At 55.0% G+C, this 26,713-nt stretch overlaps 1 protein-coding gene across 1 annotated transcript; it reads left to right on the forward strand.

Moving 5' to 3' along the window:
• Nucleotides 1-452: 452 nt before the first annotated feature.
• On the forward strand, nucleotides 453-26,713 carry ITGA3 (integrin subunit alpha 3). Its single transcript, XM_077164723.1, has 26 exons — nucleotides 453-658; nucleotides 7,687-7,814; nucleotides 8,081-8,160; nucleotides 9,874-10,123; nucleotides 12,084-12,170; nucleotides 12,507-12,714; nucleotides 13,191-13,387; nucleotides 15,022-15,110; nucleotides 15,233-15,369; nucleotides 15,536-15,622; nucleotides 16,552-16,619; nucleotides 16,692-16,828; nucleotides 17,400-17,549; nucleotides 17,629-17,726; nucleotides 18,060-18,207; nucleotides 18,459-18,527; nucleotides 19,037-19,116; nucleotides 19,217-19,294; nucleotides 19,831-19,933; nucleotides 20,102-20,284; nucleotides 20,485-20,607; nucleotides 21,372-21,485; nucleotides 22,429-22,527; nucleotides 25,289-25,414; nucleotides 25,709-25,851; nucleotides 26,599-26,713. The coding sequence occupies exons 1-25, from the start codon at nucleotides 453-455 to the stop codon at nucleotides 25,817-25,819; spliced, it is 3,156 nt and encodes a 1,051-aa protein (XP_077020838.1). The 3' UTR covers nucleotides 25,820-25,851; nucleotides 26,599-26,713.

Below are 26,713 nucleotides of genomic sequence, written 5' to 3' on the forward strand. Positions count from 1 at the left end.
GCTGGGCGCGCAAGGTGGGGTGGTGCGGAGCTGGGCGTGGGGAGGCGGGGCGCGCGCGGGGGAACCCCTCCCTCCCGTCCTTCTTGCGGTTCACCGGTCTGCCGCCCCAGATCCGCCACCGAGCCCGGGTCGAAGGCGACAGCGCAGCCAAGGGGGCGCGGCTGGGACGAGCTGCGGGACCGGGTGTCCGGGGCGTGAGGGACAGTGACCCGGTGATTGAGGAGGCGCGAGAACAGACCCTTGGGGCCGCCGAGGAGGATCGAGGAGAGCTGACGCCGAGCGGGGGTGAAACTGACTAGGGCTGGGAACAAGAAACTGTTCCTCGCGGTGCCGCCAACGGCGCGGCGAGCCTGAGTGGCCCGCGGCGGCGCGGGGAGCAGGTGAACAGGTCCCCTTTCCCAGCTCCCGGCCTTCGCGCGCTGTCGCCCCGGCCCCCGCCTCCCGTCGCAGCCATGGGCCCCGGCCCCCGCCGCGCGCCCCGCGCCCCGCGCCTGCTGCTCTGCGCGCTGGCCTTGATGGTGGCCGCCGGCGGCCGCGTCGCCTCCGCCTTCAACCTGGACACTCGATTCCTGGTGGTGAAGGAGGCCGGGAACCCGGGCAGCCTCTTCGGCTACTCGGTCGCCCTCCATCGGCAGACCGAGTGGAAGCAGCGCTACCTGTAAGTGGGACTGGCCGGGGTGGGGTGGGAAAGAGTGTGCGGGAGCAGGGGTGTGGGTCCATGGCTGAGTCGGAGTCCTGGGCGCGCTGGCTTCCAAGCCCGCTGCCGCCCGCCCTTGCTTGGGAAAGATGTAGGGAGCCCGCCTGGCCCGCCAGGACTCAGCCGCAAGACGCCCGGGGAGGGGTAGTAATCATTGGCAAGTGTTGGCCCGGTCAGAAACTACCTGGGAAAAGCCCCTTCGCCCTTTAAACCTCTCCTGAGAGTGGAAGTGGGGTCCCTGTTGTCTGAGCCCCTCCCATTCTCTGAACCGAACCCCTAGCGCCAGCCTCTTTCTTCCAGGGCTGGAGCTGGGGGGAACCACAAGACAAGCCCCTTGTGAGCCTCCCCCTCCCCCCTCCCTGCTGGGGAAGAACCTGTGGGCATATGCATTTAAACCCACCCTCCTTACAACTGGCATTTACTCTGTGGCGGCACCAGCCACACCTCTGCAGAACCGGACTGGACCCAACTCCTCAACTGCTTGGCGGTTGGAGGGGTGAGGTGGTGGGTGTCGGGTGGGTTGGGACTGTCAGGGCCCTCACTCTGACCCCTTGAAGATGGGGGGAGCAGAAGAGAGGGGAGAGCTGTCCCAACTCCTGCCCGGTCTCCTGCCCCCTGACTTTCTCCACCAGACATCTTCCCCCACATTCCACAGATTCATGTTGAATCTTCAACCCTGAGTGTGTTTGTTTTGGTTTGAAGAGGGAAATGGTGTTTTTCTCTTTCTTCTGTTCTCCTTCCCCAACAGCTGCAAGGAGGGGTGGGGGGGCTGGGCATAGGGAGAGGAGGGGAAGGAGATTGCATCCAGCTGCTTGGGTCCCTGCCCTCCCCATTAGCCACTACCTGTACCCCCCTCCCTGCCCCCTGCCATATATACCATATACACTCATGTCCAGGGACATATCCAGGTGTCAGAGATTTTCTGAATCATTGGCTCACAGGGTGCTAAGGGTGACAGTTGGGGAAAGAGGGCAACTGGGGGAGGTGAGGCTGCTGGGGGAGGGACACTGGTTAGGAGAGGTTAGGCGGGCTTCATCTTCATCTACCTCTTTGTGTGGCGTAGTCTGGCAAGTGTCTGCCCGCACCTGGCGTCGATGCGCCCGTACAAGAGGACGTGGTCAGATCAAGGGTGTGTTGACAATCCTCTCCCTTCTGACTGGGGCCTGCAGAAACTTGAGGAAGCTTGAGTGTCCAAAGTCCAACCTCTGCTACAGCTTTGGCCCCTGTCCTGCTGGCCCAGGCCCTGCCCAGCCTTCCTACCTGGACTTAGCCTTGACTCCATCTGGCTTCTACAGTGTTTGGGGCCGCCACACCCTTCCCAGCCTGATGCAGCAGCTGTAATCTGGCCCTGGCCAACCCTCCATCTTTTGGAGGCCCTAGGTGACCACCAGCACAAGTGTTTTGTATTGGTCTCCTTCTGCCCCAACCCAGAAAAAAAAGAGTTTTGGATTTAATGCTGAATCTGCATAAGGCAACATGGTGTAACGAGAAGATCAGATTGGGGAGCAAGAAACCTGAGTGTAAATAATGAGGCTGCCCACACACACCCCTTTGCAGTGTGACCTTGAGCAGGATATTTCTCTTTTCTCTTCCTTGGGCCCATTTTCCCCCAACAAGGGGTTGGGTGTGGATCTATAGTCTCCTTCCAACCTCTGTTGTTCTAGGAGAGGCAGCTTGGCAGTGCGGAAGGAGAAGAGGCTCTGGAGTCCACTCCCTGGTCCTGTCTCAGATTCAGATTTGTCACTAATGCCTGAGTTTTGATTTCTGTGTGTGTGTGTGTGTGCATGTGTGTGCGCGTGGGCACGCCTCATGGAGTGATGGTGTGGCTTTCATGAGAAAATAGTGTAAGATGCTCTGCATGTGCCCACTTCTCCAAGGAGCAGCTGAAAGCTCTTGTGCTAAGGCCAAAACTCTGGTGCACCCTATTTCTCATGAGCCACACCCAGCGTAGCTGAGCAGAGGTGGTCTACATTTCTTCCCAGGGAGCTGAAGACGATATCAGGCCTGCCAAGAACCCATATAGTTTTAAAGCTAATGGGTCAGTAGTCTTCTACACCTCTGAGAGGCAGGCGGTTCTAGATTCCCCTAGAATTCTGAGTTCTCCTTTTGAGTATCCTCAGTCTTTCCAAGGGGTGGGTCTAGATCTTGGCTCATATCAGAAATTTTTGCCGCTTGACCCTTCAGGAGAGCCAGCTGGACCAGCTGGGCTTAGCTGCAGCCAGCTGTGTAGCCAGATGTGAACAGCTGCCTGGGTGCACAGCTCAGGGGGACCTAGCAAGTCAGGCTACAGCTTCCTATTTCTTAGCCTCAAAGTTCCTTTGGAAAAGGGGGGGGGGGGGGGTGCTCATGGTATGAGACATGCACTTAGCCTGGGATTCAGAGAAGGTTTTCAGGAGATTCAAGCCCTCGAAAGTATATGCAAAAGCATGTGTGTTTTGGTGCATTGCTCTGGGGTGGGGTGAGGTGAAGCAGGCACAGCTTTCAACATATTCTCAAAGAAGGTCTTGTTCCAGAAATGGTTAAAAACTCCGATGTAGACCCATCTTTGCTGCCACATCACCTTCATCTCTGGACTGGGGTTCCCCTCCCATGACATAGGAAGCTTGTCCTGACCCAGGCCCTATCTCTGGTGAGCAGGGCTGAGGATCAAGGTACATTCTACTTCTTGGTGAGCTGCATAGGGACCCCTGGGGAGGGAGAGGGCCTGTTGCTCTGGGAAGTGAGTACTGCTCCCCCAGCAGCTGCTCTGTCTTTCCCTCCAGGGAATCCAGGTGTCCTGGTCTGGCCTGACCTCATGAGCTCTGGGGAATACCTCTGGGCTCTCTCTCTCCCTTTTGCCTCTATTTGAAACTAGGGTGTCTAGGGAGCCTGGAGGCAGAGGTGGCTGGGCTCCTGTAAGATGAGGTCATATCTGAGGTAAGCAGGAGCCAGGCTTGCCTGCTGTGCTCTCCCAAAACACGTTTCCTTGGGCAGGGCAGGTGCCTGAATGCCTTGAAGCCTCGTGCCAGGCAGAAATGGGCATAGCGGCTGTGGCTACAAGCAGAAGGCCTTCGTGTGTTCCATTGTTTCCTTCTGGCTTTCTCTACTAAGCCAATCTAGACCAAGGGGCTTTAAATTTGGAGAGAGGACAGAAGGGAAGCCTGATCCTGGAGAAAAATAAATCAAAGGACCTTGGTCAGGGCTAGAGAAAGAAAGAAGAGGGCTGCCCATTGCAGCAAGAGAGATTGAAGTTAGATGACAGGAAGTACTTCCTAAGGGGTTAAAAATGGGGAAAATACTAAAGAGCCGGAGAGAGGGAGAAGAAATGAGAAAAACAGCCTTGTTCTTTTTTTTCTTTTTTTCATTTGAGGCTTGCGCCAAGGCCTCTTTCTTCTTCTTTCCTCTCTGATGCTCTCCCTCCCTATAGCTTGTTGCTCTGGTTAGAGGGTTGAGTCACCAGTGGGGAGGGGGGGCTGGGTGGGCAGTGTAAGTAGGAGTAGGGGGAGGGCTGCCATTTCAGCTCCCACAGGAGCAGCCTCTGGGGATATGGCTAATTTGGGAAGCAAGGTTGGCACAGAGCAGGGTTCCAGGCATCCTTGCTTGGAACTGCCTCCAGAGGGGAGGAGGCCCCCTCTCCATCCTGCTTCCTGGCGGGGAATGGGAATAGAACTCAAGAGGGGATAGGCAGGGGGTACCCTCTGGCCTGAGCTTTGGGCCCTCTCTGGCACCTACCCGTACTTAGGCCTCTCCAAGTTAACTGAAATCCTTCCAGTGGAATCACCCCAAGCACCTCCCTGAGGTGAGGAGTTTGTGAAGCTGAATCTTAGAGACTATTTTTCTGAGTGTCATTCCACTGCAGTGCCTTCCTCCCCAGGAAGCCTTCTCCTCTTTGGGGTGAGCCAAACTGCTACCCTGAATTCTCTAGGGTCCCATATCCCAGCCTTCTCTGAATCTGCTGCTTTCTTCTTGGCTATTCCATTAGCTTTGAACTGCCCTGGGAGGAATGATGGGCAGGGGTGAGGGAGTGATTTTCCAGAACTCAGTACCCAGAGGGCCAGGAGGGGGCTGTCTGGCTGGAGCCAAAGGAGAGGATGAGGAAGTAACTGTTTGAAAGCCCTTGAGAGGTCATTTCATCCATCCCCCTGCTCCGGGGAGGTGGGGGGACTGAAACCCTGTTCTCACCCAAATGCCTCACCCTTGCCCTAAGAGCTAGGCAATGCGTCACTTCATCTAATCTCCTTCCTTCTGACTGATGCTGGAGAGTGGGCTCAGTGGTGGTCTGGGAAGAGTCAATTTCTGGGCATTCTGATTTGGACCAGCCTGGAAGACAGGTAGCAGGCGTCGGTTCATTTAAATAGTGATTTACATGGTATTTGCATACCAGTAAGGTCCCTCCCAGCACCTGGATTCTCCAGCCCCCACCACACACACACACACCTGGCTGTGGCTGAAGGAAGCTGGAACCCCGCCCCCTCTCCATGCCTGCCTTCCCCCATCTGGGAGCAGTCCTCTGGCTATAGACCCATTGGATCCTGGGCTGGGAGCCAGAGGGCCTTAAAGGGCCTCTGAGTGGGCCAAGTAGGAGCTAAAAATACTCTGGGGGGGTGGGGGGGCTCCCTGTGGAATCTCTGGGGAGGGAGGGGCCTGGGATGTGGGTACGAGGCTGGAGCAGGAGGGACGAGGGTATAGTGGTGAGGGGACAGAGTTCAGTTAAAATCCCATTCACGCCCAGCAGTCCCGTCCCCGCTGAGGTGAGGGACCCTGGGAGGACAGGGCGACCTACAAGCCCCCAAATTTGGACGGGGCAGCAGCCGCAGGGCCAAGCCCTCCCATTGCCCTGCTCACGCTAGAATGCAATCGCTGAGGCTTGGACCCCTTCAAAGTCACTGTAGCCAACCCCCAGCTTCTACATCCAGCCAAATCTGAGCCCTCACCCCAGAATGACTTTAGCTGTTGGTGTCCCCAAGCCCCACCTTAGCGATTACTTGGCATTCTTAGGCCGTGAAGTCCTACTTAGATTCCATTCTCCGCTCCCACTAAACAACCAAACTAGTCTGTTCTTTCCCCTCTGCTCCAGGTTCCCTAACCTGGTGGGGCAGAAATTCCTGGGTCCTGGCAGGAGGCCTGGGACCGAGCTAGGGCCACCAGAAATCAGAACTGTGCTCACGGTGGCCACGGGCTTCCTAGTCAAAAGCCCTTTCCTAAAAGGTTGTTTGTTCCCCCCAAAACCCTGGAGGTTGGCAGGACAACCACTGTCCCAATTTAGAGATGAGGTGTCCAAGGCTCAGAGAGGGAAAGGAAATTGCCCCTTGAGGCAGGACCAAGCCTAGAACCAGGTCCTCGGGTTCCCAGGCTGAGACGTGCCTTTCCCAAGGGCTATGGCTTCCCTCCCTCATCTGTCCAGTGCTCCAGGGGGGCAGGTATCTGTGGGTGGCCAAGCAGCAGACTCACCTCAGCACCCTTTTCCAGACAGAGGGTGACTAACCAGGCCTGGCCGCCACACTGGCCCTCTGCCATCACCGGCCAGAAACTCCTAGCACTGCTCTGCTTGGATAAGCTGCACCCTCGCCCCAAGGAACACTTTCCCAGGGTGAGATCTGAGCTGCGGATGTGAGGTGCAGGCCGAGGCCCCGCCCCCTTCCCAGCACCCCCAGGCAGTGCATTCCTGACACCCGGTAGGCGGAGGTACCCCAGGTCTCAGCTTGCCCAGGTTCTGCCCCACCCACTCGCTGCCAGGCAGGGACTGCAGGTGGGCGTTGCTCGGCATTGCCCAGACTCTGGCAGGAGGCCCAGAGTCCAGGTTCTGAGCAGGGAGCTGCGGGGTGATGGCGTCTCAGGGCCCAAGTGGCGGCACATCTGAGAAGTCCATCGGGATTGAGGAGGGGAGTCCTTGCAGAATCACGGGAGGCTAAGGGAGGTAATGCAGCGAGAACAAGGGAGGGTGGAACTGGGTTTTCAAAAAGTGGTACGCAGCATTTTTCTTGGGCCCCACCCCCAGATTCCATTCAGATGATCTTTGGGGGACTGAGGAATTTCCCATTTTATAAAGACCCTAGGGATTCCGGATGCTGGTGGTCCATGGCCTGTCCTTTGAGATATTATTTCTAGACTAATCATCTGCTTCACTCTCCCTCGTGGGAACTTGCAGTTGGTGTCCCCAAAGATGGGCCCTGGGCAGGCTGGAGGAAAGGCCATGGCCCACTGACCTGAACTCCCCTGGGGCCACATTATCCAAAATCGGGTGTCTACCCCCACAACCCCCACTCCATATCTTGTGTGCCTGCTTCCAGGTGGGAGGGGTCATCACCCAGAATACTTATGGACCCAGGCCTCCCAGATCTAAGTCCTCAGATGGCTTAGGGAGGAAGGAGCAAGGCATCTGACAGTCACAAGTTTCTCTGTGCCAGGATGCCTCCAGTCTTGCTCACTTCCGGTCTGCCTCCATCTCCCAGCCCCAAGCATTCCTTCCCAAATCTGACCATGTCACCCCCTTGCTTAAAATCCCTCTGCAGCCATCCCCCTCCAAGGCCCCTCCCGCCCTGGCCTTCCTGTTCCCGGCTGTCCCCACCCCTGCGTTCCGGGACCCCAGCTCTCAGGTGGGCCTGGCAGACCCTGTCCCGCCCAGCTTGCCTGTGCTCCCCAGGCCTTGCACGCTACTGTACCTTTGCCCAAAGCGCCCTCCCTGCCTGTCTTTACCTGGTCATCATCCTCCAGCTCAGGTGGGGTCATCTCCCTGTGACTTCCCTGGCAGCCCCCTGCTTCTGAACCTGGGCTGGTTGGTGAGCAGGCTGTTTGCTCCCTGCTCACCTCCCATGAGTCCCTGGCTGCAGGTGTCTCCCCAGCCTCCCCTCCACTGGCGCTCCTGGAGGAGGGGGCGGGTCCGCTCATCTCCAGACGCCCAGAGCCTGGCCCAGAGCATGTGCTCAGTAACCGCATGCTGAATAAGCATGTTGCTTCAAGGGGCTGTGGGGAGTCTGAGTCTGGGTCCACCCGCCCCCTGCCTCCCTCAGGCTCCTGGCTGGTGCCCCCCAGGACCTGGCTGTGCCCGACGGCTCCACCAACCGGACTGGAGCTGTGTACCTGTGCCCACTCACTGCCTCCAAGGATGACTGTGAGCGGATGGACATCGAGGAGAAAAGTGAGCGGAAGCAGCTGAGGATCAGGGCCCATCAGGAGCCTGAGGGAGGGAGTAGCATAGAGTGGCCTGGAGGAGATGGAGGGCTTGCTTGGGCCATTTCTAGTCAGTTCTTGTCCAGCCGGGAAGAGGGAACCCCAGAGGAAAGTGGAGTCATATGGGATTTGTAGAACCCAGAGCAATGATGGACAGGAGTAAGGGGGGTTGGAGGGCTGCCCTGCTGGGGTGGAGGGTCCCCTGGAGGCTCGTCATTCTGCCCATTCCCACAGGTGACCCTGGCCATCACATCATTGAGGACATGTGGCTTGGGGTGACTGTGGCCAGCCAGGGCCCTGCAGGCAGAGTCCTGGTAAGTGAGCACTGACCATTGTCTCCTCTCTGCCGTTCCCAGGGGGCTGGGGAGGGAAGCAGAGGGCAGAAGAGGTGTGTGTGCTGGGGCCTTAAGTGGATTTCCATGTCAGTGGTCTATCTGTCCGAACACGTCTGTGGGCAGATCTCCATGCGCTGTCTCTGGCTGTGTATCTCCAGCGGGCAGGTGGAGAGCTGGAGGAGGGGAGTGGGAGGGAGAAGGGGTGGGGTAAGGTGATGGCGCTCTGCCAGGTCACCGCCTCATCCCCAGTGCTCACCCATCCTGGGAATGAGCTGAGGGAGTCTGGAGGAAGAGGAAAGGGCAGAGAGGGCCTCGGGCTGTTCAGCCCTGGCCTGCGCTGTTTCCTGGGAGGCTGGTAGGCGGAAGAGCCACAGCCCTGCTGACTCGGGCTCACCCAGGTCCGGCTGGGGAGCCGCTCCCTGCTGTCAGCTGTTGTCTCCTGCCTGCTTTCTGCATTCCCAGGCTCTCAGGTTCTGGGCCCCGGGTAGACAATTCTATTTCCATTTTTTAAATTGATGTAAAATTGGCATGCAGTGAGGTGCACAGATTTTAAGTGTCCATGAGTTTTGGCAAATGGATGCACCTGTGCAGGCAGCAATCATTACAGATACAGCATCTTTACAGCGCTCTGGAAAGTCCTCCCCTGCTCCCTTCCAGTCAGCCACTGCTGTGATTTGTCACCACTGGACACCGTTTTGAGCCCTCGGTGTGCATCAGTTTACCCAGGTGTCTTTTCTAGCCCTTGTTTTGAGCGGTGGTGGCTTTAGGAGTCCATCTGTCTGCTCACCCATCCATTCACTCACCTAACAAACATTTAGGGAGCACTTTTCATGTTCCAAGCACTGTGCCAGCCCCAGAGACCCCGCAGAGGCTCAGGACAGGCCCAGGCTCTGTGCCAGTGGAGACCCAGGGGAGGGCAACACAAAGTACAAATGCATAAATCCAGGACTGTTTCTGGACATTGCCTGACCCTGGGCTGTGTGACAAGCACCCATTGATTGCCCAGTAAATACTGCACACTGTGGTAAGCAGGGAGAAGCTTCGTGTAGGGTCTCAACTTTGCAAGGCAGCATGGAATAGTGCTCAAAACTCAGACCTTGGAGCCAGGCAACCTTGGTTTGAATATTTTGGCTCTTTCTAGATATGAGCTCTTGGGCAGTTCACTTCGCACTCTGTGCCTCGGTTTCCTTAATTGTTAAGTGGGGAAAAAGAATTTTCCCTACACCATAGGGTTAGTGTGGAGGCTAAAAGAGTTACTATGTGGGAAGAGCTTAGAATTGTGCCTGGCATATAGTAAACACCAGTAGGTGCTAGCTACTGCTGCTACTATTGTTATTATTATTTTAACAACGGACCTTTCATTAAGAGGACAGGATCATGGGGGACAACCAAGAAGCAAATTCCTTAATCTAGTGTATCTGGCATTTTTTAGGACAGTGAGCCTAAACCCCGTATTCCCTCCCTCACCCTCCTTCCCGTTTCCGAGATCTCTAAGTCCCTGTCAAATCCGGTGCCTCCCGGCTTCCCCCAAAGTATTTCCGACCTTCACAGGTGGGAAGGACCAAGCATGACTGTGGGAAGGAGCAGCAGCCAACAACCCTCCCACAAAGCCTGGGGTGCCAGGGCGAAGGAGACAGCTGGCCCTGGCATCCCCGCTGTGAGCTCAGGCTGCCTGTGTTGGGGCGTCCCCAGGTCTGTGCCCACCGCTACACCCAGGTGCTGTGGTCGGGGTCCGAGGACCAGCGGCGCATGGTGGGCAAGTGCTACGTGCGGGGCAACGACCTCAAGCTGGACCCCAGCGACGACTGGCAGACCTACCACAACGAGATGTGCAACAGCAACACCGACTACCTGGAGACGGGCATGTGCCAGCTGGGCACCAGCGGCGGCTTCACACAGAACACCGTGTACTTTGGGGCCCCGGGCGCCTACAACTGGAAAGGTGAGGGCCCTGGGGGAGGGGAGGAGGAACAGAGACCACCCACCCTCAGTTAGCCCCTGAGACTGGCTGGCCCAGACCCTCCCCACTAGGGGAGGCCCCCTTGCCAATATGAACCACCACCACTAGTGCTGCCATCCGAAAGCTCCTGGGATGCGTCCAGGACTTTGCACATCCTATCTTTATTAGCTGCTATGACGGCTTTATAAGGCAAGTGCAGTTGATTCTCATTATATGCAGGCCCTATGTTGGCGAATTCTCCTACTCGCTGGAATTTATCTGTAGCCCCCAAATCAATACTCACAGTGCTCTTGTGGCCATTCATGGACATGCACAGGGTGGTGAAAACTTTGACTCGCCAGAGGCACATATTCCCAGCTGAGGTTGAACTGGGCAACACTCGGCCTGCTTGGTTCAGCTCTCGCACTGTCAACGAGTGCCCTTTCCAGGCTGTGCTCTAGGGCCACATTTTCCACTTTTTTTGTTTATTTTTGGTTGGCAATTTTGCTGCTTGAAATGACCCCCCAGTGCAGTGCAGAAGTGCTGTCTAGTGTTTTAAGTTCAGGAAGGCTGCGATGAGTCTTATAGAGAAAATCCATGAGTTAGACAAGCTTTGTTCAGGCAGGAGTTATCGTGCTCTTGGCTGTGAGTGCAATGTTAATGAATCAACAATATATATTAAATAAGGTGTCTTTAAACAGAAACACACAAAGACAAGATTATGTATTCATTGGTTAATGAAAATATTGTGATGAGAAGCTCACAGGACTCTCACCCTATATTTCCCCTAGGATCAATGGTTTGGTATTTGCTAATTCAATGTTCATGGCAACGTTGTAGAACCTAACTACTGAGAATAACAAGAGCGGACTGTATTATTATACCCATTTTACAGAAGGAAAAACTGAGTCTTAGAGAAGTTAAGTAAATTGTCAAGGCCAATAGTAAACTATGGAACCTGAATTGGAACCCAGTTCCATCTGACTCTTGTTTATCCATTTAGAAAAACTATGAAAGTGAGACATGCTTCTGGTACTACATAGCTCAGTAGGATTGGGTAAAATAAAGGTAAAACGTGGTAAAATAAAATACCCAACTCCCTAGTTCCTTTCCCCAGTATTAATAGTATCTTTTAGATCCTGCCAGACTTTAAAAAAAAATAGAGGGATGTCTTTTTAAAACAAACAAACAGAATCACACTAGACATGCTATTCTGCTACTTTCTCTTTTCACTTTCAATAGACGGTGAGCATTTTTCATGCAGGAGCGTTTTCTCCTCTCAGGACCCGTGCTTGTAACCGCACACGGCACACAGCTCTCAGGTGGCTGATGGCTCACCCGCCCTCTGCCTCTGCCTCTCTCTGCCACACAGGGTGTAGCAATAGGGACCCCTTGCCCCCTTATAATCATTTGAAAATGGAGCCCTGGAGCACTTCCGCTTGACCAGCAGGTAGTTGGGATGCCATAACCCTGAGCTCACACACAGCTAAGGCAGGAGCCAGACTTTGTCCCTCTTCTGTCCTGACTCCTGCCCCCTGGTCCCTTAGAGCCTTGAGCCACCAGCACTCTCCAGCAGGGACTAGACAGACAGCCCCGAGTTTGGGGGCAGAACCAAAAGGAGGTAATGGCATGGAATCTCACCTTGGTTTCTAGAGATCACAGCATGCCACCCCGTACAAAAGGCACCAGGCCAGGGGACAGGGTAGCTGGATTCCAGTCGTGTCTCTCCAACCAGTTCCCCATGGGACTGTGGGCAAGTCAGTTCCCCTCCCCAAGCCTCACTTTTTTCATCTGCAACTGGGGATCATGGTTCTACCTCACAGATTTGTTCAAATAAGGAATTGATTTCCAATGTGAAAGTGCTCTCAAAAGGGGCTATTATTATCTGTATCTGGGACGGGGAGCCTGGTCATGGTGGAGGAAAGGGGTGACTGGTGCACCCCTTCTCCCCATTCTTGTGAAGGAAACAGCTACATGATTCAGCGAAAGGACTGGGATTTAACCGAGTACAGTTACAAGGACCCAGAAGACCAAGGAAACCTCTATATTGGTACGTCTGCTGGGGTGGCCCATTGGGTGGTAAAGGAGGAAGGGGGCTCAGTCACTGACACGGTCAGTTCAACTAGCACACATTGATTGACACCATCTATATACCAGGCCCTGTTGTGAGCACCCAAATTGCAAAATCCCTGCCTGCATGGGTCCGGGGTGCAAGCTGGGGGCTGGGGTGGGGTGCAGCTGCTGGGAACCCAGGCTCCACTTTTTTGCTCAACTTGGAATAAGGAAATAGCGGATACTGAAAGAAAGGCTCTAGGGGGTGTGGGTCCAGAGGAGAGGATGACAGGGTTTACTGGGCCTTGAGTGACCACCTTCCCCTATATGCCAGGATACACAGTGCAAGTGGGGAGTGCTGTCCTGCACCCCACGGACATCACCATCGTGACGGGCGCACCACGACACCGGCATGTAGGCGCTGTCTTCTTGCTGACCCAGGAAGCAGGCAGAGACTTGCGGAGGAGGCAGGTGCTGGAGGGCACACAGGTGGGCGCCTACTTTGGCAGTGCCATTGCCCTGGCAGACCTGAACAACGACGGGTGAGAGTCTGGGAACATTCTCTGGGGCCAGGGAGCGAGGCGAGGGTGGGGGAAACTCATCCAATCCGGGGCAGGGAAATAAAGCTTGTTTGAGAGTTGTGTGTCTATTTGCATGTTTGCCAGGACTGACAGTCAACTTTGTGTGTTGATTTGCAATCAGACTTTATGGGATTCTGAGTATGTGCATGTCATTTGCATGTCACTTGCATTCGCTTGTCTGTGCCTGTCATTCGCATGCCTCTGGTGGGTGTGGGTGGTTTGGATGTGATCTGTGCCTATGTGGCTTCTCCACGAGATATGTTTTCTATTTGGTGGGTCACGTTGGCATTTCCATGTCCTTTCCATGTCCTATGGCTAAAGAGGCCATTTGCATGGCTCTGTGTCCTTGCACCGCCATGCCTGCTAAGCAAGGGTTACACTGCATGGTGGGGGCTGACCTCCCCCTCCCCCTTTCCCTTTCTTTCTCTGCTGTGCAGGTGGCAGGACCTCCTGGTGGGTGCCCCCTACTATTTTGAGCGGAAAGAGGAAGTAGGGGGAGCCATCTATGTCTTCATGAACCAGGCAGGCACCTCCTTCCCTGCCCATCCCTCCCTCCTTCTTCACGGCCCCAGCCACTCTGCCTTTGGCTTTGCAGTGGCCAGCATTGGTGACATCAACCAGGATGGATTCCAGGGTACGAGCCAGCCTTCCACCCCCAGCATGCCCATTGACTGAGCCCCAGCGGCATGCCAGGCTTGACAGGGCCGGAAGAAGAGACAGGATGGGGGCCTGGGCTTGAGAGTTCACAGCGGTACTAGAGAGAGGGATGCAGCGGGGACAACCAGAGATGAACTCATGGGCCTCCTGCCGGGTGGTGAAGTCTGGGCTGAGTGTGCACACAGAGAGGAATGAAAGGGGTGCCACATGATTATGGGATACTTGCCTAACAGGCCCAAATCTAGCGGGTTTAAATCAGAAGAGGCTGGAATGAGTAGCCTGGGGATAGAGGCTATGAATGCCAGGCCAAGGAACTGGGGCTTTGTATTTGGGTAATGGTGAGGGGATCCGGTGAAGGTTTTAGAGCAGGGATGTGATACAATGCAATTGGTGCCTTGGACGTTGGGCTGTGGGATGGCTGAGGGGGAAGCAGGGCTGGAAACATTAGGATCAAGAAGGTAGTATGTAGGTGTCGGTGATAAAGGCTGGTACACGGGGGGAGCCCTGTATAGGGTACATCACCTGTATGCTGCAGAACTTGGGGACCAAACAGATCTGAGTGACAGGTCATCACAGAGGGACAGGGAGAGGGGCTTATCTGGAAGTCACTGCTCTAACAGCCTCAATTTCCCAGAACGCAGCTGAGAACCAAAAGGAAGGGAGAGGAGCCTCTGCATGGCCAGAATGGGTGCCAGAAAGTTTAGTGAAAAAAGCCCAAAAGTTTAGTGAAAAGAGTCCTTCGGTTTCTGTTCTCCCTATACATACCTTTATAACACGCTCGGCTTCCTGGTTACCTCGGCCTCATCAGATCTGCCCTGCCCTCCTCCATACACACGTACACGCACACACATGCACACACAAACTAAACAAAACTAGAAGGAGTTCAATGAAGTCTAAGAAGATCATAAAACATTTTGGGTTTATTTCTGGGAATAATGGTTAGAATTAGAAAAAAAAAAAGCCTGGCACTTTACCAGGTCAAGTTCACTGTAGTGTTGTGATTAAAATCACAGGCCTGGTGGCAAACAGGGGCTCACAGGTCCTGTACTCATGAGCTCTCTGACTTTGGGTTTTTTGAGTCTGTTTCCTCATCTATAAGGTGGGAACCATCCTACCTACCCTACAGCATTTAATCCTTGTGAGGATTAAATGGGATGAGTGCTTGATGGTCCCCTGGCAGAGTCACCAATGGGGAACAGCTCCTTTTCTGACCCTGCCGGTAAATGAGGCTTTCCTGCATCATTAGAAGAACTAGGGGTACCTGGAGGGCAGGGGGTAAGGAGGTGGCACCGTGCTAAGGGAAAAAATTCCAGGCCAGTGGGCAGGAAAGTGGGTCTTAGGCCTAGCTGTGACATTAACTCTGCAGCTTTGCGTAAGTCACTTCCCCTTTCCTGGACCTCCTTTCCCCCCTATAAAACGAGGCAGCTGGGCTCCAGAAGGTTCCAGTTTTAACCCTAAGCTGCGGAACTCTGCTGCTCCCCCATTGCTCTGAGCAGCTCCTGGCAGGGGGAGAACAAAGCCATGTCAGGATCTCTGGCCCAGAGCCCAGGACTGGGGACATGTAGGCGAGAAAGAAACTTGGGGTGACCTCATCCCACCTCTCTTCCCCAGACATTGCCGTGGGAGCCCCATTCGAGGGCTTGGGCACAGTGTACATCTATCACAGTGGCTCCAAGGGACTCCCCAGACGGCCACAGCAGGTATGGATAGGGCAGCTCTGCTGCTCCCACAGCTGGGGTGGCCTTTCTTCCGTTCCCTCACACACTCCTTCCCTACTCCCCCGGCCCCACTCCCCAGAGCCCACTCCAAAGCCTGCCCCCAGGTAATCCACGGAGAGGAACTGGGACTGCCTGGCTTGGCCACCTTCGGCTACTCCCTGAGTGGGCAGATGGACGTGGATGAGAACTTCTACCCAGACCTGCTGGTGGGGAGCCTGTCGGACCGCATTGTGCTGCTGCGGTGAGCTGGGGAGACGGTGGATAGGGCCCTTTCCCTCCTCCAACCCCGTGGGCACAGAGCCCCATCTCTGGCCTCCTTCTACACCAGGCCCATGGAAGCCCCGGCCCTGGGCCTGGCCTGGGATGGGGCACCAGAAGGCACTGATATCTCTCTGGCTTGTGTGTAGGGCCCGGCCAGTCATCAACATCCTCCACAGGACCTTGGTGGCCAGGCCATCTGTGCTGGACCCCGCGCTCTGCACGGCCACCTCCTGGTGAGACTCTCAGCCCCTGCTCCATCCCTCTCCCCCTCCTCCTGTGCGGGCAGGCCAAAAGAGGTCCTGGCTCCCAAACCCCTCTCTTAACAACTCCTATCTCATTTTCTGAGGTTTGACTCTTGGGGTAAGCATTGCCCTCCCTACCCAACCTCACTAAAAGCACAATTCCTTGCAGGAGGTAATGGGTGAATTCGGGTGGGTGTGGGGGCAGTGGGCATGGAGGTTAGGAGTGGTCTGCCCGGTTCACCCTGCCTGCCCCGGTCAAAATCCCACTATGCCACTGCAGCAGCAGGGGTAGGCTCTGGGGAGTGAGGCCCCAGAGGAGGATGAAGAGGGAGACACTTAGGTGGATAGGTGTGGGGAAGGACGGGGACCCACCTTGGGCAAATTATTAATCTCTCTGCATCTTAGATGCCTCACCTATAAAATAGGGTTGATGTGCCAAAACCCTTGTCATAGCTCTCTGTGTGTACACTCGCTTACGCCCTAAGAACATACAAAAAATAGCGATTGCTAAGGTGGTAACAGTGAATGAGGATACCAGGTCAAAAGGCAAAAGGAGGCAGAGCAGGGAAGCAAGGAGGCGGTGGAAGGACAGCTAGACTGGGAATCGGGAGATCTGGGTTCAACTCTGGGCTTGGCCACCAACTGACAAGTCCTTCCACTCTCTGGGCCTGTTACCCCAGGTAGCAATGAGAGGGCTGGAATTCTCACCTCTGACTCTAGTTTCTATGGTTTTACTGGGCGTGGGGATGGAAGGGGTCAGGGCACCACAGACCAGCTTTGTGGACTTTCCAGTCTTGCCCTTCCTTTACCCTGAAGGGCCCTGGTTTCCCCTTGCCCAGTCCAGGGGGCTGAGAGCTAGGGCCTGGCTGTCTGGGTCCCCCCCATAACCCGGCCCTCCTGTGTCCCCCCAATCCCAACAGTGTGCAGGTGGAGCTGTGCTTTGCTTACAACCAGAGTGCTGGGAATCCCAACTACAGGCGAAACATCAGTGAGTTCTGGGGTGCAGGGCGAGGGGAACAAACTCACCGGGCCACTTGCTGACTGCCCTGCCCACCTGCAGCCCTGGCCTACACTCTGGAGGCCGACCGGGACCGCCGCCCGCCCCGGCTCCGCTTTGCCCGCAGCCAGTCGGCCATCCTCCACGGCTTCTTCTCCATGCCTGAGCAGCGCTGCCAGAAGCTGGAGCTGCTTCTGATGGTGAGGGAGGGCAAGGGGCCCTGCCATCTCCCGGCGGGGTGGACAGAATCCTCCTGGTCGGGGCTGAGGAATTGGGATGTCCCTAGAGGCGGAGCACGGGGACATGGGTCTGGAGGCCACAGGTTTGCAGGGGTACAGTGCCCAGCATGCTCTAGAGGAGAGATGCTGTGGTGGGGAAAGGAGCCAGAGGGCTCTGGCCTCTGAAACAAGCAGGGAGAGCGGAATGCTTGGGTCCAGGGGAGGTGTCTGTGGCTGGGGGCAGGTTCTGCCCATCTCTGGGGCATCATGGTGGAAGGGGAGAGCTCAAACTGGGCAAACAGGATGAAGGGAGGCGTGGCCCTCCTGGAAAGATCTCTGAGGGGGAGGAGCCCATCTCCTTTTGGGGGAGCTGAGGTGGTAGGAGGGCTCAATGTGGGATCACGTTAGGGGGCTTCAGCCTGGCTGGGGGGTGTGGGGTGTCTTCCGGATGGAGGGGGCCCCCTTGCTCCTCCTTGGGAGGCCGGGGTGGTGTGAGGACTCAGCCTGAGGGGTGGCAGGACAGGGCTGGGCTTAGCTTGCCCTCCCTCCCTAGGACAACGTCCGCGACAAACTCCGTCCCATCATTATCTCCATGAACTACTCTTTGCCCTTGCGGATGCCGGATCGCCCCCGGCTGGGGCTGCGCTCCCTGGACGCCTACCCGGTGCTCAACCAGGCGCAGGCCCTGGAGAACCACACCGAGGTGGGTGGGGCCGGGCCCGGGGGCGGGGCCGAGAGGGCGCGGTGGGTGGTGCGGCCGCTCACGCCTCAGCCACCCCTAGGTCCAGTTCCAGAAGGAGTGCGGGCCGGACAATAAGTGCGACAGCAATTTGCAGATGCGGGCGGCCTTTGTGTCGGAGCAGATGGAGCCGCAGAGCAGGTGGGTTCTGGGCCGCGCAGTATGGCGCGGGGCTGGGACCTCACTGGCCACGGGCGGGGCCTTATTGGTCAGCCGGATTTGAGGTGCCCTTTGGTCCAAGATAGGCAGGAGCGGGAAGAGCTGAGGGGCGGGGCCGCAGCTTCCTGTAGAAGTGCGTCTGAGGGGGCGGGGCTGGCAGAAAAGAGGCTTTTTACTCCCCGGGAGACTGTTGGGGGGCGGGGCTCCTGGCTGTCTCGGGAAGGGTAGAGCCGAAGGGCGGGGCCCCATTGACCTGGGGAGGCCGCGGGGAACTGGGGTTTTGATTTAGTCTGTGGGGGGCCCCCTCCACTTCAGGCTCCAGTTCAGCAAAGACTTCCGGAAACTGCTCCTGAGCATCAACGTGACTAATGTCCCGAGCCAGGAGCGAGCCGGGGAAGACGCCCACGAGGCGCTGCTGACCCTGGCGGTGCCTCCCGCCCTGCTGCTGTCCTCGGTGCGCCCGGTGAGTGCCCGCCGCCCACAGCCCGAGTGGGCTCCGCGGCATCCGGCATCCGTGTGCGCGCATCACTAGCCTGTGTTGTCATTGGCTGTGTGTCCCCCTCCTCTCTGCTGGGCCTTCTCCATGCATGCAACTGCTCTGCTGCTAGGGAGCCCCATTTCTAGTTTCTAGGGCTTCTGGCCCTGCAGCCTTAGGGGAGGGGTGGGGCAAACCGACCCTGACCTATCCCTAACCCTCCTGTCTTCCTTCCTCAGTCTGGGGCCTGCCAGGCCAACGAGACTATTCTTTGCGAGCTGGGGAACCCCTTCAAACGGAACCAGAGGGTGAGTGCTTGGCTGGACCCTCCCAGGTCTCCTGGGTCCCAGGCTGCACCTCTGATGAGCTCCTTAGCCTTCTTGCCTCTGCCTGCCTGTTCCTCAGAACTTCCTTGAAGCAAAGAGACAGAGTGGGGGAGAGGTGACCCAGGAGAGGGTTGGGGGAGGCCCAGAGCCTGGAGAAAAATGGGACTGTTGGGGAGCTGTGTGCAAAGCTGGGGCAGGCGGAGGTGAGCTTCTTGCTTATGATATAATGTTCATAGTCTTCCAAGGAAGTCAGGGCTGTTTTCCTGAAGAGGGAGCATGGGCTTAGAAATTGTCTGTAACTTGCCCAAGGCCATGCAGCTCAAAAGTAGTCATCGAGAAGTCACCTGAAGGAGAAGAGAGAGGCAGAGAGGAGGGTGGCGGCTGGAGAGCTGGCTCCCTGGCCTAGCATCCAGCCTCTCCCCACTGGCATCACTCCTGCCTGACCCCAAACATCCCTCTCTCCCCCTCTGCCTTCCCTGACCCTCTGGCAGATGGAGCTGCTCATTACCTTTGAGGTCATCGGGGTGACCCTGCACACAAGGGACCTCCAGGCCCATCTGCAGCTCTTCACGTGAGTGGCCTGACTGAGGAAGCTGGGCCAGGTCAGTCTGGGGTGTCCTGGAGCATCAGCTGACGTATCTCCTCTCCTACCCCCTGCAACTCCTCCCCAGGTCCAGCCAGCAGGACAACCTGCCGCAAATGACGCTGACTTTGCTGGTGGACTACATGCTCCAGGCCTCGCTCAGCATGTGGGTTCCCCCTGCCCCCACAGCGCCTGCTCTGCCTGAGTCAGGGCCTCCCTGGTCCCATGTCTCCCAGGCTCCTCTGACACTCCCCTCTTGGCCTGGTATCCTCAGGCCTTCACTTCCCCTGGACCATCCCTCACTGTCTTCATTGTTATTATTATTTGTCCCCCTGTAAAGCAGGCAGAAGTGGAGGAATCAGTGACCCTGGGGCTGAAGCATTGGCATAGCCCTGTCATTTCTTGAGAAGCCATTGTGCTGAGGATTCTATGTGCCTCATCTCACTGATTCCTCATGACAGGCCTCTCATGTAGCAACTACTATTAATTCCATTTTACAAATAAGGAAATGGAGGCTCAGGGAGAATGAATAACTGGCTTGAGGCCACCCAGCTAGTTGGCGGCAGGGCTGGGGTTTCCACCCAAGCCTGTCCAATGTCAGAGAAACTAGTTTGCCAGCCTCACTTCCTTGATGTCCACCCCTTCTGCCAGGGCCTTGTGCCCTCCTGTACCCCAAGATTCCAACACATTTCTTAACCCTAGGGTGAGTTACCGACTACAAAGCTTCTTTGGGGGGACAGTGATGGGCGAGGCTGGCATGAAAACCGTGGAGGATGTGGGAAGCCCCCTCAAGTATGAGTTCCAGGTAAGGGGTTCCCTAAGAAGGGTGGCCCCAGGCTGGGGACTTCTGGGAAGGTTGATGGGGGGTTGGTTTCAATCTGGGTCTGGGGTCCAGGGGAGGGAGGGTGGGAGGTGCATGAGATGGAGGTGGTTCTCAAGGAGACAGTGTCCAGGACTCCCCCTGTGCCCACAGGTGGGCCCAATGGGAGAGGGGCTGGCAGCCCTGGGGACCCTGGTCCTGGGACTGGAGTGGCCCTATGAAGTCGCCAATGGCAAGTGGCTGCTGTACCCTACGGAGATCACCGTCCGCGGCAATGGGTCCTGGCCCTGCCAGCCACCGGGAGACCTTGTCAACCCTCTCAACCTCACTCTTTCTGTAAGGACACCATTGGAGGGATCTTTCATTTGCATCTCATTTGTGTTCCATTTCATTTGCATGCTGTAGGGCAGAAAGGCCATTTCCTTCCCTTTCAGTCATATCAGCTTGGAAGCTTGACTCTCACCCCTGCCCTTTCCTCCTCTCCCCACCCCTGCTCTCCTTCTTCTGCCCTCCTAGCAAATCTCCTCTTTGTCCAGGAGTCCAGGGATGGGCTGTCAACTGTGCAGCGCAGGCGGCGGCAGCTGGACCCTGGGGGAAGCCAGGGCTCCCCACCTGTCACTCTGGCTGCTGCCAAAAAAGCCAAGTCCGAGATTCTGCTGGTGAGTGGCCAGGGCAGGGGTGGAGAGGACTGCGCCCACCCCACACAGAGTTTGTGGGCCCTGGAAGCACACCACGCCAGGGAGATAGAGGCTATTAACGAGGAGACCCCAGTCTGATGAGATGATGGAGCCCCTGCCCTCAGAAACCCCCAGTCAGAGGCGGGGAGACCAGCCCCTACCCCAGAGGGTGCTCCTCTCTAACGGGGGGGGGGGGGGAGCATAGCCCTTTACCTTGGGGAGCATCCAATACAATGTACCACAGGAGAAGAGGCTAGCTCTAACCCAAGGAGCCCTAAGTTACTGGGGAGAGATATAGCTGCTCAAAGCCTTGGAGATTAGGGGTTGGAGAGCTGGAGAGCTGGAGAGCTGGAGAGGTAGGAGGAAGTGTGGGGAAGGAGCGGGTTGGGTGGTGCAGGGCACCCACTGTAGGAGGGGAAAGAGGAACAGGCCTGGGAGGCTCCTTGAGGCTGAGCTGGTTGGAGAGGCAGGAGGTGGGGTCCCAGGTAGACAGAGCTGGCACGAGCTCAGGGCCAGAGGGGTTGGGAAGGGGTTGCCTGAGTAGGGACCAGATCTCCCATTGTCCATGTCCCTGGTGTCTATTCTGCTTGGCCCAAAGAACGTATCTTCCAGGTATGAGTGTGTGTGTGGCGGGGTGGGGATGGTGGCAAGAGTCTGTGGGAGTGAAGGGGTGAAGATCAGGAACGGGGCCTGGAGGACATGGAGACGCAGACTGTCGGTGTCTTGTGTGTCCCCTGCCACCTCAGACCTGTGCCAATGGCCACGCCCGCTGCGTGTGGCTGGAGTGCCCCATTCCTGATGCTTTGGACATCACTGATGTCACCGTGCGGGCCCGGGTGTGGAACAGCACCTTCCTTGAGGTCAGGGGCTGCCCCCCTGGGTGAGGGTGTGTGGTGGGGGGAAGCAGGAGGGCGCGGGCGAGGCCAAGGTCACAGCCAGGCGCCGGGGTGCTCTCTGTGACTGTGACAGCACATGCACGGATGGCTGCCTGACCCACGCACCACGTCGGACCACGTCGGTGTGCGCTTGTGTGCCTACGTGTGCTTGTGTTCGTCACGCTTGTCCCCAAACTGACCTATGATCGTGCAGCCATTATTCTGTCACTGTCACTATTTTCTGGCCTCCACACCTCTGCTCGTGCTGGTCTTTCCCCCGAATGCCTGTGCCCCCCTCAGTTATCTGTGTAAACTCCTATTCAGCCTTCAAGGTCTCCCTCGGCTGTTTTGCCATCGGTGAAGCCTTTTCTGACTTCTCCGACTGAAAGCGACCTCTCCTCCTCTGGACACTTACAGGACTTTCTCAGAAGCCCCTTATGCCACTTATTCTCTACCCTGGGTGGTAGTTATTCACGTGCCTGCCTTCTCATGTCACCTAGACCAGCAATCACCCAACTTTTTCTGTAAATGGCTAGACAATATTTTCAGCTCTGTGGGCTAGATGGTCTCTGTTGCAGTTACTCACCTCTGCCATTGTAGCACAAAAGCAGCCATAGGTGGGGTATAAATGAATGGACATATCAGTGTGCCAATAAAACTTTATTTATATATAAAAAAAGCCTGATATAGGCACGATATACATTGTGCTATCCCATGCATCTAGCACAGGATCTGACACACATGAATCGGTGGGGGTGGAGGTGTGGGGAGAGGCCTGGCTGTCAGAACCCTTGAGGATGCTGCTTAAGGGTGCTGCCTGTAGGAAGGGCACCCTGGGGTGGGGGTGGTGACGGGTGCTTAGGGTCAGGAGGGAGGTCTAGAGGGGCTCCAGCTATTTGTTTTGACCCGCTCCCCTCTCCCCACACAGGATTACGAAGACTTTGACCGAGTTAGGGTGGAAGGCTGGGCTACCCTGTTCCTCCGAACGAGCGTCCCCACCATCAACATGGAGAACAAGACCATTGTGGTGAGTGGGCCTGGCAGCAAGGGCAGTCCCTGGTCAGGGCATTCTTAACCTTGGCAACATGTTAGAATCATCCGGAGAACTTCTGGTGTCTGGACCACACCCCAGTCCAATTAAATCTGAATCGTGGGGGCTGGAACCCGAGTATTGGTATGTTTCAGAGTTCCCCAGTGATTCTAATGTGCAGCCAGGGTTGAAATCATTGCATTCCCTTATCTGATCTGCACAACATCTCCATGAAGAGCAAGTCTAAGTATCTATTTTATGGCTCAGGAAACTCAGGCCCAAAGAAATGGAGTGACCTACTCAAAGTGACACAGCATCCAAGGAGCTGGAACCCAGGCCTCCTGACTGTCTCACCCATTGTCCGCTATGGACATGTGAGCTTCTGGCCACACAAGAAAGACAGAAGCAGGATTATAAGGCAAAGCAGAGGTTCAGCCATGGGGATCTGATCATTATTTGCAGATGATGTGATTGTCGACTCAGAAGGAAAGAGAAGAATCAAAAGCGATTAGATCCAATAATAGAATTCAGGAAGTTCAGGAGCTCAAAACAAGATAAAAATAGTAAAGCCCATGGCTTGCCTACATGCCAGCCACAGCCAGTCAAAAAAACAGAGAAGATTCCATTCAAACTAACCAGAAAGGTTCTATGGTATCTAGGAATAATTGCAACAATGTACAACAAAACCTTGAATAATGGGTTGAAAAAGGCAGCATTAATAAGTTTTCAGATCTTACCAAATTATTCTAGTCCTTGTGGGATTCAGGCAACTTGGGGAAAAAAGTATCCAAACTTGATTTTGAATTACGTCTAAAAGGCTAAATATGAGAGAATTGCTAAAAATTTAATGTGAAAAAGATTTATCAGTGGAAATACACAGGCATTCGTTCATGGAGAATTGGCTAGATGTGGCCTATTTCCTACGTAAATTAATACAGCGTGGAAGTGACAGAGGAAGACCCAGAAGGGCCAGTGGAACAGAACAGCATCCAGATAGAGATATAAATGCAGAAATATAAGTTATTTTTAATCAGTGGTGAAATATTATTATAGTATTGAGAGGACCCATTTTAAAAATAAAAATGGATCCTTACTCATGTCATAAACAAAAATACATTTGAATTGGATTAAATATTTAAATGTAGGAAATAAAAACTAATAGGGCAGAAAAAAATCCAGAGGATAATGTAATCATCCTGAATTACGGGGAGGGGAGTTATTTCATTAAATCCAGAAGTTATAAAGGAAAAAATAGATAAAGTAAACTATATGAAATTTTAAATCTAAAATTTTAGATTGAAATTAAAATTCTAAATTTTAAACATGATACAACAAAAGACATCACAGTGCAACTAAAAGGGCAAATGACATACTGCTTTAGAAAAAGTTTGCCATGTATGACAAAGCATTGACATATATTTTTAATACACATAGATAAAGGGTATAAACAAGGCAGTAAACACAGGAGGAAAATAAACAGTACATAGGGTGAAATACAAATGATCAACTCACTGACAAATAAGTTTAAAAACAGCTACAAGATACTTTTTCGCTTATCAGATTGGAAGATATTCAAAAGAGTACAGCTGGCTGGTGCTGATGGGTGTGAGAGGAAATGGGCAGTCCCTCAAGCTACTGATTAGAGGCTAAATTGGATTCTTTTTGGACAGGAACTTGTCAATACCTATTAAAATTTAAAATGCACATTTCCTTTGATCCAACAAATGATAATATATCCTAAGGAGCTAATAAGACAAGAGTACAAAGATAAATAGACAGGGATATCTTAGACATTGTTTATAATGGCAGAAGATTGGAAACAATCTAAATGTCTTTCAGTACCGGGTTCAATAAATTATAGTACACTTCCCACAGTGAGCAGGCAGTTATCAGAAGAGATTAGGCTGATCTTTATCATCTGACATGGAAAGATGATAGCAAGTGAAAGGAACAGGTTGCAGAAGAGTACTTATAGAACGATTCCATTTATGTGGAAGAAAAAAGTATATACTTTTTACATGCATTTAAAGATCTCGAGAGATTTGCCAAAATGGTGGACATAGTTATTTCTAGGGAGTAAAATTACTGGGAGCCTTTCCTTTTCTTTGTATTATCTGGGCTTTTAGGAATAATGATCATTTATACTCAGAAAAAAACATTTTCCATTGTGGGGGTATAAAAAGAATGGTGCTGTGTACCATGTGCTTTGGTAAATATTTATGGAGTGCTTGCTGTGTAAAAGGTGCCGCTCTAAGTAGTTTGCCCATATTAAACACATTTAACTCTCCCCAACAACCTGTGAGGTTGGTATTATCATAACCCCATTTTACAGATATGCAACAGAGAGGTCAAGTAGCTTGTCCAAGGTCACGAAGCTAGTGAGTGGCACAGCTGGGAATCAAACCCAGGCAGTATGGCTCCAGAACCCATGCTTTAGAGCATAAAAAGGAGATTAAGAGAGGTAAAATGACTTGTCCAAGGCCATACAGCTCCTCAGGGGTAGAGCTGGTACCTGAGCGTGGATGTCCCAGTCACAAACCCAGACTCCAGTCGTCCTCCTAGGTCTGAGGCTGTTCCCTTCGAGCCCGGGACAGGCCAGGAAGAAAGGACGGTGAATCTGCTGAAGTCAGAGGGGCAGGCAGGGACTTTCTCCCAGTCCTCGGGTGCCCCCTACTGGCGGTAGGTCAAACAACCGGACGCCGGGCCCATCCGGGACTGGAGGCTGGGGTGGGCTAAGTCCCTTCTCTCCCCGCCCCAGTTCTCCGTAGATATTGACTCTGACCTCGTGGAGGAGCTTCCAGCCGAGATCGATCTGTGGTTGGTGCTCGTGGCCGTGACTGCGGGGCTGCTGCTGCTGGGGCTGATCATCCTTTTGCTGTGGAAGGTTAGGAGCCCAACCCACTTCCGGGCCTCCCGCTCCCGGATTTCCTGCCAGCAGGCCCCGCCCACCCAGCGCTCCCTCCACCCCGCGCTTCCCGGTTCCGCTCCTCAGCTTCGTTTCCCCCCACCACCCTCCCCTCATCTTCTTCCCATCCTCACCTCACCCAGAGGGGACGCCCCTGCCTGGGCTAATGGGGGGGATGCAGGCCGGCGCGGGGCCCCCAGGCCGTGAGTGATGCAGGCAAGGACACCCAGCCCCCGCCCTGACGGCCCCTCCCCACCTGCTCCCCTCCCGCAGTGCGGCTTCTTCAAGCGAGCCCGCACTCGCGCCCTGTATGAAGCTAAGAGGCAGAAGGCGGAGATGAGGAGCCAGCCGTCAGAGACAGAGAGGTTGACCGACGACTACTGAGGGGGGCAGCCCCCCGCCCCCGGCCCACCCGGGTAACATGGCCTCAGTGCCCCCTTCCTCCAGCCCCAAGGCTGGCCGGGGACTCTGCCTCTGTCCTGTCTGCTCCTCTTCCTTGCCGACTTTCTCTGCACCTCACCTTAGCTCCTGTTAACACCCCAAAGAGCCCGCCACTCCACCCGCCTGTCCCTCCCACCCCTCGGGGAGAGCTTGGTGGGTGCCAGGCTCTCATCAGCCTCCTCACTGAAACCTCAGGAACTTGGGATTCTAAAAGGGGACTGTAAAACTCTCCCTGTGGCCACTTTGCTCTCTGAGGATTGGGAAAGGGGTAAGGCTGAGCTCAATCCATCTCTGGAGGCCACAAGGCAAATTTCTGGAATGGTTCTATATCCCCTGTCCCATCCCGTAGGAAAGTAGGGGACTATGAGTCCTTCGTCCCTGGAACCAGCACTCTTCCTCCAGAGTGTCCCTTCAGGGATCTCAAAGTGACCCACACCCAACATGGTGGTCTCAGGAGACCACCCATTCTAATGAGCCACTCCCTCAACAGCCTCTGTGGCCGCCCCTCTGTCTCCATCAGCCTCTTCCTCTCCTCTCTGCCTCCCTTAACTCCTCCTTCTGGGATCGCCCCAGCCTCCCCATTTCAGTGTGGGGTGATGAGGTGTCTTTGAATTGGGGACCGTGGTTCTGAGGACCTCAGGGTGGGGGAAGAAAAGGTTGGGCATCTGCCCACTGGTTCTAGAGCTGGTTCCTGAGGCTCTTTCTTTCTTCCCAAACTCCAGTGTGACTTTTTTAAGCCGACTCACTACTACCGGATCATGCCCAAGTACCACGCAGTGCGGATCCGTGAGGAGGAGCGCTATCCACCCCCAGGGAGCACCTTGCCCTCAAAGAAGC

This window comes from Tamandua tetradactyla, chromosome 6 (assembly GCF_023851605.1).
Source record: "Tamandua tetradactyla isolate mTamTet1 chromosome 6, mTamTet1.pri, whole genome shotgun sequence".
In the NCBI taxonomy this organism is placed as follows: Eukaryota; Metazoa; Chordata; class Mammalia; order Pilosa; family Myrmecophagidae; genus Tamandua; species Tamandua tetradactyla.